The sequence below is a fragment of the Sorex fumeus genome, unplaced genomic scaffold, assembly GCF_029834395.1.
Source record: "Sorex fumeus unplaced genomic scaffold, SorFum_2.1 ptg000061l, whole genome shotgun sequence".
Lineage (NCBI taxonomy): Eukaryota > Metazoa > Chordata > Mammalia > Eulipotyphla > Soricidae > Sorex > Sorex fumeus.
Genome location: NW_026606118.1, coordinates 32,359,546 through 32,372,198, shown reverse-complemented (window position 1 = coordinate 32,372,198; position 12,653 = coordinate 32,359,546). Strand labels below are relative to the sequence as shown.

Genomic DNA, 12,653 nt, shown 5'->3' with positions numbered 1-12,653 from the left:
GTTTCTGGGTATGGAAGAGAGCTTTATAAATGAGAAATAAAATAAATAAATAAATAAATAGATAAATAAATACAGATTTGAAAAAAAAAACTCAAACTAACAGACTATATCCAGATAATTTCCTTCTGCTTTTCTACAGGTGAGCCAGCTAACTGAACCATTGTTGTATTTAAAAAGCTTAGCAGATTCCTTCTAAAATATAGGGAGGGAGGATCAACAAGACAGCATGAAGGCTGAGAAAGTCATCTGTAAATTCTGCATGAATTTAGGGATATTAAAAGCTTCTCAGGCTTACAATTATTTCAGATGTCTTTCTGGGATCTTTTCATTACAACATGTTTATATTTTGCAGAATAACAAGCCAATCTCCGATAATTAGGATGTGCAAACAGCATAGAAACACTTGGCTGCCTTTTTTATTAAAAATCAATTGGTCATAATGTATAATTCCACAAAGATTGTTGCCATTAAACAAACCTATCATTATTGAATTAAGCGATTATCATGAATTTGAGCTTTGTATAAAGCTTTAGCATGAGAATTATTAACCTCTTGATTACGAAGCAGTTTGTGTTAAGTGCACCAGTTTGCAAAGTTTAAGCTCTTTCTAAACAACTCAAAAGTAAGTCAGCGTGTAGTTTGTAGCTCGACTCCATTTAAGGAAATTGAAGTCAAGCAAAATGCTCATTAGTGTTCACCCAGATCTGTTTCTTGGACGCCTTTGCTATTTTCCTTTTGTACAAGCAGAGGAGAGAGTCATGTTGATGGTTGAAGAATGCCCATTTTAACCTCTTTGAACAGTTGACCATAGAAATTGGAACTAGGTATTCTTTGTGCTGTTGGCTTGCTTCTTGGGACTTCTGCTCAAGTCACTGGAACTTGCCAGTGCCTGACCCAGCTTCATAGACCCATTAATGAAATTTGGAGGGCGATGTAGATAACTGCACAAGATGATGCAAATGAAAGTTTGCCTTTGGCAGTTGATGCTGACTGCAAGAGGTCAATAATAAAATAAGTTATTTGCCTTCCTATAGTTTTATATTTGGTAAAAGATTTAATAAAGGACATAATTTATTGAAGACTGAGCATAACACACGGTATCCAAAGAAGTACTGGACGACTAAGTGTCAGGAAGGGAAGATGAACAGAGACTTCTAGAGTAACATGATCGAGGTACTTAAATTCTGCCAGAACTTTCTTGCTATCTTTTGCTTGTACTCCTTTTTCTGGATCAGCTCCCTTTTTTCTTTCTTAGCAGACCAGCTATTTTCCATTTTTCCTCATGATTGTGAAGAGTTCCCAGGTTTTATATCTAGAGATTTTTCCACAGAAGGAGAACTGGTATGATACTTTCTCAGGCCCACGTTCTAAACACTAGAAAGAATTGCTCCTGATCACTAGATAGAAGTTATTTGGAACAACTGGAGAAGCTGTGGGAAAAATAATGGGTTATAAGTAGGAGCAGTTTAATAGAAGGAAATGTGCCCCCAAACAAACCTAATTTTTTTAAATTTTATTGAATCACCATGAGAAAGTTACAAGCTTTCATGTTTGGGTTACAATCACACAATGATCAAACACCCATCCCTCCACTAGTGCACATTCCCCACCACCAATTTCCCCAGTATACCCTCCCTTCCCACACTCCCCCACCTCCATGGCAGACAATACAAACCTAAAATTTTCACATAATGTGTTTATGAAAATTTACCAACTGCTTGATAGTTGTAAAATCAAGCAATACAGTCATATCCTAAATGGAGATCAAGGGGGGCTTAGTGCCTTAGCCCAGAAAACCACCAGTTTTGCAGGCGACTCAATGTAGATAATGAAAACACTATGATAGCTGAAATAGGTGGAGGGAATAGTGAGGATTTAGAGTCAAGAAGACAGAGTAGGTAGGGGCATCAGTGGGGAAGAGCTCCCTCAGGACTTCCACTCGAGGAAGATAGTGGTTTCTTGTTGCAAAATCACACAACTACTGGTCAGACTTTAAGGGACAGGTTGTTAGAGGGATATTTTGTTAGGCACCAACATAGTTGCAAGCAGGAGTCATTAAATAATTTCTGGTGATGGTATAAAGGTTTGAGAATATTTGAAGAAAAATACAATTGAATCTTCAAGCTATCATTCTGACTATACTATAAAAAATGTGGTCCAGGAAGTAGTAGTGAAGGCCAGGAGACTCCAAGAAGGCTCTAAGCTGGAAAGGGACCTCACTTACTGTGCGGGGATCTGAACAAACTATGCAGTATGATGGGACTTAGTAACGCAGGAGATGTGGCGGGGCAGGGCAGAGGCAGTGAGATGCAGAGGTATCTGCTTGAGTAGCACTCGGGAGGATGTGTGTTTGTGTTTGTGTGCAATATCCAGAAGACGCGCAAGATTCCCACCTGCAGTTACTGTGTCTGCTTCATGTCATCCCTGGCACAGAGCCACCCGCTTCATGGTCACGGGTATTCATCTTGGGTAAAGCAGACCTGAACTATGCAGATTTTTTAAAAAGTTTGGTAGAAAAACCAGAGTAAAAGTGTGGCATCACACTAACTCCTCCAGCTTCCTTCTGCATCTGCTCTAAGGTATAGGGTCCCTGGCCAACTCAGTCAAATACCTACGTCCCTTTCTGAGAATTATTTTCAAATATCATTACCCATTTAAAGTAGAATTTTTGGCTTTTATTTTAATATTCCAGTATATAGTTGTTCACAGCTCACCTCTAGAGCAGAGTTAAAGAAAAGGAAATGATAAATTTTCTATATATTTAAAATTGAACTGCAGAAGAAATAATGTAACATGGAATGGGTGAGGTTGGTATTTTTTCGGTTTTTAAATTCACCTTTTAGGCGGGGAGTGGGCTTGAAAAAGCACTGGGAACGAGATTATTGCCTCATGAAACAGCATGAGGTTACTGTTATTCCTTTATTTTATGTCTTATTATGAGGTAATACTTTTCTTACTTGATTTGGAGAATGTTCTCGTCTTTTGTTTTTCTATATTTGTGAAAGTTAAATGGTAAAGGATTTAACAAAACAACTATTGCTAAATTTTGATGTAAAATAATACTATGCCTACAATTAGCCTAGGTAGTTGCACTTGGTTCAATAATATAAAAATCATAGGCTCATAACATTTTAGTACCTTAGTGTTTTTGGCAAAGAAGAGATTCATGTTACCATAAAAACGTTACACTGAGTAACAATTAATCTCAACTTTAAGGAAATATAAAGCAATGTATTATGTTGTAACATGGAACATTGATGCAAATAGCTCCCTAACTGGAACATTTAATAAATTCTGAACTAGTGGTTAGCAAAAAAGACTTGCTTTTTCTTAAGCCTGTTATGCTCCAACATCTTTTTTAAAGTTTTCATTTTGAGTCATTATCATTGCACTGAGATGATGGTCCTTCTAGAAGACGATCATCACTTTTCTAATGATTACTTGATTAAATTTAATTATTTTTAGTTTTTGTTTTTATTTTGTTTTTTTTTTGGGAGGGGGTGGCACACCTGACAGTGCTCACGAATTCCTGGCTATGCGCTCAGGAGTTACTCCTGGCGGTGCTGTGGGGACCATATGGGATGCCAGAGATCGAATTTGGATAGGCTGTGTGCAAGGCAAGTGCCATACCAACTGTACTATCTCTCTGTCCCCATAAATTTAATTTTATGTACTTTTAAAATTAGAAAAATACTGTAGCTCAGGTAGCATGGTTACAATAATGTTAGCACTTATAATTTTTTGTATGTAAAGTTATCATACCTTGCCACCCCAAAGTGCCCAAGATCCACCACTGTTGTCTTTATGTTACTTCTGGTCCACCACTTCCTTACAATTCCCTCCCCAACACGTTGTAATCTGTTATTTAATCTAAGTTCACGGTATTTTCATTATTTGAAAGCCTCTATCCTTGTTGTACTTCTCTTTATTTCACAGATGACTGATGTCATTGGTATTTGTTCTCCTTCTGACTTATTTCAGTTAACAGGATATACTCCAGTATATTCCATTATGTATATATGCCACACCTTATTTATCCATTTATTTTCTTTCTTTAATTTTTTTTATTGAATCACTGTGTGAATCAAGAAGCTGTTTATGATTAGGTTTCAGTCATGCAGTGTTCCAACACCCATCCCTCCACCAGTGTAAATTTTCCACTCCCATTACCCCCAGTTTCCACTCCCATTACACCCCCATTCCCAGCCTGCCTCTATAGCAGGTGTGCTCTCTCTCTCTTTCTCTCTCTCTTTCTCTCTCTCTCTCTCTCTCGCCTTTAGGGCATTGTGGTTTGCAATACAGATACTGAAATGTTACCAGGAATATCCCTTTACCTACTTTTAACACTCACTTCTTGTCCAGCATGTTCATTCCCTGCTATTATTGTCATACTGGTCTCTTTATCTTACCTACCTTCTGCCCCTCAAGCACTTGTGATTGATTTCAACCATTAGCCAGTCCTCCTATCCATTCATTTTATTTTGGTTTGTTTGCTAGCTACTCTTCTCAATGAATATAGGTATGAATGTATCTTTTACAATAGATGTTTTTGTACTTAGGAGATATTGGCCAAGAACTGAAATATGAAAATTTCATTACTTTTTGGAGAAGACTCCATTCTATTTTCCGTAAAGGCTGAACCAGATAATATTCTTCCTGAAAATACTAAGCTTAAGTCTTTATAGCATCTTACCGTTTAAGTCTGATAATTGTGCATACCTTGTTAGTTGAATTGTGATCCTCTAACATATTTTCAAGTTCTGACTTCCTCAACTGAAGTGTGACTTTATTCGGAAAGTTTTTGCAGGCATAATCAGGTTAAAACACCATTTAAGACTGAATTAGGGTGGGCCCAAATCCAATGACTGATGTAGTTAGAAGTTTGTACCCAGAGTGATACACTCAGAGTGGAAGTTCTTGGGTATTGGCAAGATACTGTGATGAAAGCTGTAGAGATTGGAGTCATATAAATGTATAAACCAAGGCATTCCAGAGATCATCTACTGACACAGGAAACGAAGAAGGAAAAGACAAAGCAGCCTTCTGTTCTAGATCTTCGGAGGGAGTATGGACCTGCCAATATCTTAATATCAGAATAATGACAGAATAAAATTTTGTTGTTCTAAGCCACCCTATGATCTCTTTTTTTAAAAAATTAATTTTTAATTGAATTACAGTGAGATCAAGTAAATTCAATAAATTTTAATTGAATCACAGTTTGATGATTGAATTTCAGTTGTGCAATGTTCCAACACCCATCCCTTCACCAGTGCACATTTCCCACTACCAGTATCCTCAGTTTCCCTCCCATTCTCCCCCACTGACCTCGAAGCCTGCCTCTATGTTCTATGGCAGGCATTTTACTTTTCTCTTTCTTTTTTATTTCTTTTCTTCCTTTTAAGGACTGTGGTTTGCAATACTGTTACTGAAAGCGTGTTATGCATTTTTAAGACTCTCCTAGGAAATTAAGCCAACATCATGTTAGAACTGAACAACGGGTTAAATTGACTTCAATCAGGAGAGTAGGAAAGTACCTGGTGACCTGATTCTGAGCATTCAGTGCTCTGAACAGTTCTATTACTCTAGGAAATTTAATTCCCTCCCCCTTCTCCCTGTCTTAAGAAAACATGAACGTAACTTCAGAGTAATTAGGTAACCATCCCACATTTTAAATTTCAGGGAAATACTGGTTTTTTGGGGGGGTGGGCAGGAAGGGTTGGTATTTTCCTACTCCCAGATTGCTGCCTGGGGAGGGCACTCCTGGTTGAAGTTGGGGACCTTGGAGTGATTCCTGGGAACTGAATTCAGGGCCTCACACAAAGTAGCCCTACCACTGTGCCATATTCTTGTATCTTGCTTAAAATAGTTACTACATATTTGAGATAGCATTTTCAAAAATTAAATTATTCAAATATGACCGATGAGTTCCAGATAGTGATATTTCTTTAAACATTCTAAACTGTACTCGTATTTTGAATGGTTTTAATAGCAAATTAAGTATCAATTTGATCTTGAAATATATATCTGACAAACCAATTAAACCATTAAAAACTGGCTATTTAGCCCACATTTTTGTTCACATCTCATCAGATACATTATGAGTCATTTCATCCACTATTAACATGTAATTCACTCAATTGATATTTATTAAATATCAAATGCTTGCCAGACACTGAGCTAGATGCTGTAGATAACACTAGTAAATAAGTACTTGTCATTATAAAGATCACTTTGCTTTTGAAATTTAAAATTTATACAGAAGTTACAGAACGTTTTGAAGAAAGTGTTTACTTAGAACATTCATCTTTAGTGCTATACTTTTAATTCTGTAAAAAATAAATTTAACATTTGATTTTCAATATTCTGTGATTCTGTGGCCTTATATTACCATGGGGAAAATCAAATTAAAATGTTTTATCATATTTTCTTATTATCTTTTGTTGATAAGCTCACACAGTATGGAAATTGAACCTCTTTAAAATCTCATTTGGGGGAGAGATTAGAGGAACTAGAGACAAAACATTATTATTTTAAGTTGCATCTCATTATTAATGAGTTTGTTCATTGTTTTGTAGTTTTTAAGTTCCATTCAGTATTTGTATGCTTTTCTGTTTGGACTGTAGGAATTTATATATTAAGAAATGAGCATATTGTGTTTTACCTTTGTTCAAATATTTCTATACTTTATGCATCTTTTAATTTTTTCTGGGCTGGAGCGATAGCACAGTGGGTAGAGCGTTTGCCTTGTATGCAGCCAACATGGCCGACCCGAGTTGGATTCCTCTGCCCCTCTCAGAGAGCCCGGCAAGTTACCGAGAATATCTCGCCCGCACGGCAAAGCCTGGCAAGCTCCCCGTGAAGTATTCAATATGCCAAACACACTAACAATAAGTCTCATGATGGAGACGTTACTGGGCCCGCTCGAGCAAATTGATGAACAATGGGAGGACAGTGACAGTAATTTTTACTATTTTTTCCTTTTTAAGACAATTTTAAACGTCTTGGACTATTTGTGTTGCCTTCTGATGCTTCTATTATTAAATTCTCAACCTGGAATATTTTTTAAAAGTTGGTTATCTGTGTTAGGGTTTTTAAAAAACAATTTGCTACAATTATTTTCCCCAGTGACCATTCTTATCAAGCAGTGCTCAGGAAAAGCTCGGGACTCTTCCTGATGATTGTAGGCCAGCCAGGACTAGGGGTACTGGAGGCAGATTCACAATATTTGAGGGTCTTGGAGACTGCACCTGGTGGTGTTCAGGGACCTTCAGAGTTAAACCATGTGATGCTTGAGGGAACACATGCTGCTAGAGTTTGCACAGGGTTCAACTGCTTACAGTACCTGTGACTTAACCCTGTACCACCTCTCCAGTTTACTGCCTGGACATATTTTTAATATAAAGTATAACGTAAAGATGAACTGGTTTCGAATAGTTAATTGATTTTCTCACAATTTGATAGGTACCCTATGTGTATTTATTTGTAATATTTTTCTTATTGTTATGGTCTAATTTCTTTGCAATGTCTTTTTTTTTCTTTTTGTTTTGGGGCCACACCTGGCTGTATTCAGGGCTTACACCTGGATCTGTGCTCAGGAATCACTCCTGGTGGAGCTCTAGAACCTTATAGGGTGCTGAGTACCAAACCTAGGTCAGCAGCGTGCAAGGCAAGCACTCTACCCACTGTGCTCTAGTTCTACCTTCCCCTATAAATCATTTTAAAAGTTGGGCATGTATTTAATTATGAAAATTGTGTACAACTGAACAGTCCTCTGGTAATTTATTTTTTCTGTACTAGAAATATATTTTTTAGAACATGGTACATTTTCTCAAATTATTTTTTGCACTTTAGAAAAAAATAATAGAGACTTCTTGAATCTGTCAATTGCAGCAGATCACTTTCAGCAAGGTAGTATATACTAAATATTCAGATTACCAACCGTATCTTCAAATTGTCCTTGGATACTTTATCTGGAGGATTCCTGAGTGGCCATTTATGTTTTCCAATTTCATCATGCAAGGTTAAGCAATATTTTCCAAATATCCAAAAATATTAATGAATATTGTTTTATAAAAGTAATATTTCTATAGACCGTCAATTCATGAAAATCAACATATGGTTTGATAATTTTATAAATGAATAAAAATGGTAACCTTTTCTATTTTTCTTTGATTTGTGGTTTTATTTTAGATCATCTATTACTGATAGATAGAAGCTGCTTCTACTTGGGCGTAGCTGGAGAGGTGAGGAAACCACATGGAAGACTCCCAGGACTTAAATGAGCAATCAGTAAGTCTAACTCAGTCTCAAGTTTGCTGACAAAATATTGTAATGTGACTGCTCAAAAGCATATTTAAAAAAATATGCTTCAAAAAGCAAAGTTTGGTTTGAACGTATTTTAGGTATTTTTTAATTCTATTTCATGATCATAAAAGACCTCTGCTGTGTTCTGCTTACATTTTGAGGTAACCCTTGATTCTCTGCATGTAAATCCATGATATAAAGAACAGTGAATCACAATCAAACTGTTTTAGGGAATCTCAGTAACTTGTGCAATTTTGTGATTAGATTTCGTTTTAGTGTGTTTAGATAGTACATGTATTGTTGAATGTCAGAAGCATACAAGAGTATAAAAATAGCACACCTCTTGTTCATTTCAAGGATGACAGCCTCAGTCATCAAGAGCTTTATTTTATTAAGCACTTTGTAGAGCAAAGAATGGAGTTTACTGGTGGCAGTCATTTCAGATTCTCATTTTCAAAAAGGAAAGGATTTACATGGTCATTTCTCCGGCTCATGAGTTGTGTCTCCATAATGCTAAATTTTCAGTGTATAGAAGTAGTATTAGTGGAAACTCTTCCCTAACCCTCATACTACGACCACCTTTGGTTCAAAGTTTTCTTCCCACTGATATCCTTCTGTGTCACTAGTCAGGAGACGTGTGTGTTACACAAATTAAGTGTTACACAAATCGATGCTATTGTTTATCAGTTTGATCATGACTTGATTTAGAAAATAATATCTGTTTTTTAACAAAGCAAAATGTGTGCTTCTTGAAAAGATGTCTATGACAAGTTAGTTTTAAAATATAGGTAATTCATGTTTTGGTACCTACACTATTTTCCAAATTAATTTTTAAATCAAGTATTTCACCTGAAGTCAAATAGATGATTATATTCTAACCTAATTAAACATTACATTATCACCTAATTTCACATGGCAAATTACTGGAAAATACACCAAAAATTTGGGCTGAAGACATAGAGGAGGGCATATGGTGCTTGCCTTGCATGCAACTGATCCCAGTTAGAATTCCAGGCATCACATACGGTCCCTTTAGCACTCCTAGGAGTGATCCCTAAGGACAGAAACAGGAGTAATCCCTGAGAACCAATGGGCGTGGTCCCCAAAACTGCATGTATTTATATGTATATACACCATATATGCTATATATGTTTCTAAATATAATAACATTTTAAAGCAATAAAATTATAAAATTTTCAAGTGGTATGGAAATTTAATTTTTTAAAATTTTTTGTATTTTCTTAGAAAAGTAGAGATAGTAATTGGGAGGTAGGTCACTCAGAGTAGTAGTTTAATGCTGATTATCATTCTTAAATAGTCCTAGCATAAATTTAAGTAAAATGGGTGAAAGCATGATAATATGTAACTGAATGTTTATGGATCCTCATGGTCTCTGTGGGTGATACTTTATGTAGTGGAGTGAATAGTATAATGAAGTTTCATTATATGATGAAACATGAGTGGTGATACTTCATGAAAGGATTACTTTCTACTGACATATAGAGGGATACTTAAAGTGTGTGTGTATGTATGTGTATGTATGTATGTATATATGTGTGTGTGTGTTTGGGGGGGACAGAGTGAAAGAGAGAGCGAAAGGGAAAGAGAGAGAGTACAAGGAGGGGAAGAAAGTGAGAGAGAGATAAGTATGAATGACCAACTTCTATTTTTTTCAGATTGAGGGTTTCCCCAAACACAGAACTTTCAGAGCTAAAGTACATGGAGTTCCAACAAGTTCAGTCGCTTGATCCCCTCATTTACCCTAGGGAGTGTATTGACTCATGCATTTTTGGTTTTGGTGTATTATAAGTTAAAGAGAACATGTATTTCTATTTCACATTTGAGGTTATTACTCCCAATTTTTTATACTACTTTCATAATACTTTTATAAATCATTGAGGTGAAATTTTAGAGTTGCCCAATAGTATTCTTTTTTTGTTTGTTTTTGTTATTTGGGCCACACCTGTAATGCTCGGGGGTTACTCCTGGATCTGTGCTCAGGAATTACTCCTGGCAGTGCTCAGGGGAACCACATAGGATTCCAGGAATTGAATCCGGGTTGACCATGTGTAAAGCAAATGCCTTACCTGCCTTACCTGTGCCAGCCCTGGTTTTGCAATAGTATTCTGGAGAGGTTTGTGCTAAGAGAAATAAGTCAGTAGAGAGAACAGGTGACTTCATTCATATATGGCATACAAGTAAACAAAACAAGGGAACAGACAAGGTCAAGTGAACATAACTTTTACCACAGAACAAAGGTTACTAGGGGGGTAGAGGGAAATGGGAGAGGAGGGTGAGTTAGGTCCAGGAAACTGTGGTGGAGAAATAATGTTTTGGTGGTGGGTGTGGAGTGACAATATGCATTTTGAAGAGGTGTGGCATTGTGCCTCTGAATCCTTTATAGCACAGAGGGTATGGCGTTTGCCTTGCACGTGGCCAACCAGGTTGACCCGCGTTCGATTCCTCTGCCCCTCTCAGAGAGCCTGGCAAGCTACCGAGAGTATCTCGCCCACACAGGAAAGCTTGGCAAGGTACCCATGATGTGTTCAATATGCCAAACACAGTAACAACTCACAATGTTACTCGGCCCACTGGAGCAAATTGATTAACAACGGGAGGACAGTGACAGTGACAGTATAGTATTATCTCAATTAAAAAGCAAACATACCAATGATCTACAGTGCAGTTAGGCTATGAAGTAAAAGTCCAGGGAAGTCTTTTGGCTCGTCAGCTCAAACCTAGCTGCTAATTTTGTGGTGAAAATGGAAGAGGTTTTGAGAAAAGAAAAAAAAATACTCCCCCCCCCCCCCTTACCAAATTTCCCACCCTGTTTGGGATCAAATTGCATGCTTCTGTGTTTTAATAGGTCTGTCAGAGTGGGCACTTCTGTTTTAAGCTATAAGAATTGAAGGTAATTTCAGTGGTAATGGCTTGATGACATTAATTTTATAAATATCATAAGTTCCTGCTCTTCACATTTAGATTTAGAAACATCTATAGGCTGGTCCTTTCAATTTATGCATGTATAGAGGTACATTTGGGACTGTAAATAACTAGTCATCATTGACATACCATTGACATGACTGGATAGTGGTCAGAACTGAGGCTTCACACAGGTCTTCTGACTCCAAGTCCAAATGTTTTTACATTTATCACTTTAAAAACATTAAAAAATATCAAGCCCCTTCACATTAAGATGGTTTTCTATATGAGTGTGAACTTGAATTTTTTTTGAAGGCTAAAGAATAAATTTAAATATTTTGATAAGATGAAATGTAATTTAGATCATCGCTTCTTTGGAATTCAAGAATTCTTTCTATTGGCATAGGCACACTATCCTGCATTTCCACTCATGCTCTACAATCTTTTCCATACTCTTGCAATGTAATTGTATTTGTTAACCATTTTACTGATATGAAAATTATGGTTTGGAGAGTCGTCAAGTACAAACAAAGCAGCAGAGATCATAATGTAATTCACTTTTTTAAAAGTTTTTTTTTAATTGAATCACTGTGAGATAGACCCTTACATCTTTTACAAAGCTGGTCATGATTAGGTTTCAGTCATACAGAATTCCAATACCCATCCCTCCACCAGTGTACATTTCCCAGCACCAATGTTCCCCGTTTTCCTCCCATCACCTCCGAGTCTGTCCTTACTTAGCTTCTCTCTGTCTCTGTCTCTCTGTCTCTGTCTCTGTCTCTGTATCTGTCTCTCTTTCTCATTCTCCTTTTGGGCATTGTGGTTTGCAAGGGGTATATATGATAACCTTTTAGTATCTAAATGTAATTCACTTTCATCTGCTCCTAAGACCTGTGATGGACTTTAATGATATAGTATAGTCATTAAGGACTTGAGTTATAAAATAATAAGACATCTCTGACATCCAGTACTTCATCACCATTGAGAAACTCATCTGCATTTATATAATAGAGCTGATATTAAACATAAGTTATATGAAGGGCTCCTCACATGTTTGGCTTAGAGTAAAATTTTCATAAATATTTGCTACCTAACTTAACTCAAAAGCTCTTCGTGGGCATGAATTCATTCTTCCAAACTTTGCGACTATATCTGGAAGATGGATACTTCTACCTGGAAGTGCACAAGCTCAGTAGATTGGACTCACTAGAACTTCCTTCTCCCAGGTTTCTTTTGTTTCCCTCAGCCCTTGTTAGACAAAGGGAAGTGGCATGAATGCTATTTCCAGGCTGAGACAATGAGAAGATTAGTCTTTTGGCCTCTCTTCTATCTAACATGTGAATAAGAGGGAAGATTCAGTTGAAAATGGCTGACTTGTGCCTTACTGAAGTGCATGGAGGACAGTAGTAGGCAGTGAGTTAATAGAG

General features: G+C 36.8%; 1 protein-coding gene across 1 annotated transcript in view; it reads left to right on the top strand.

The window, feature by feature from the left end:
* The window catches only part of EYA4 (EYA transcriptional coactivator and phosphatase 4), a 297,621-nt gene that overhangs the window by 24,364 nt on the left and 260,604 nt on the right, over positions 1–12,653 (top strand). Inside the window, exon 2 of the mRNA XM_056126298.1 lies at positions 8,191–8,289. Coding sequence (XP_055982273.1) covers positions 8,257–8,289 — 33 coding nt within the window. The 5' untranslated portion in view covers positions 8,191–8,256. The remainder of the gene's footprint in view (positions 1–8,190; positions 8,290–12,653) is intronic.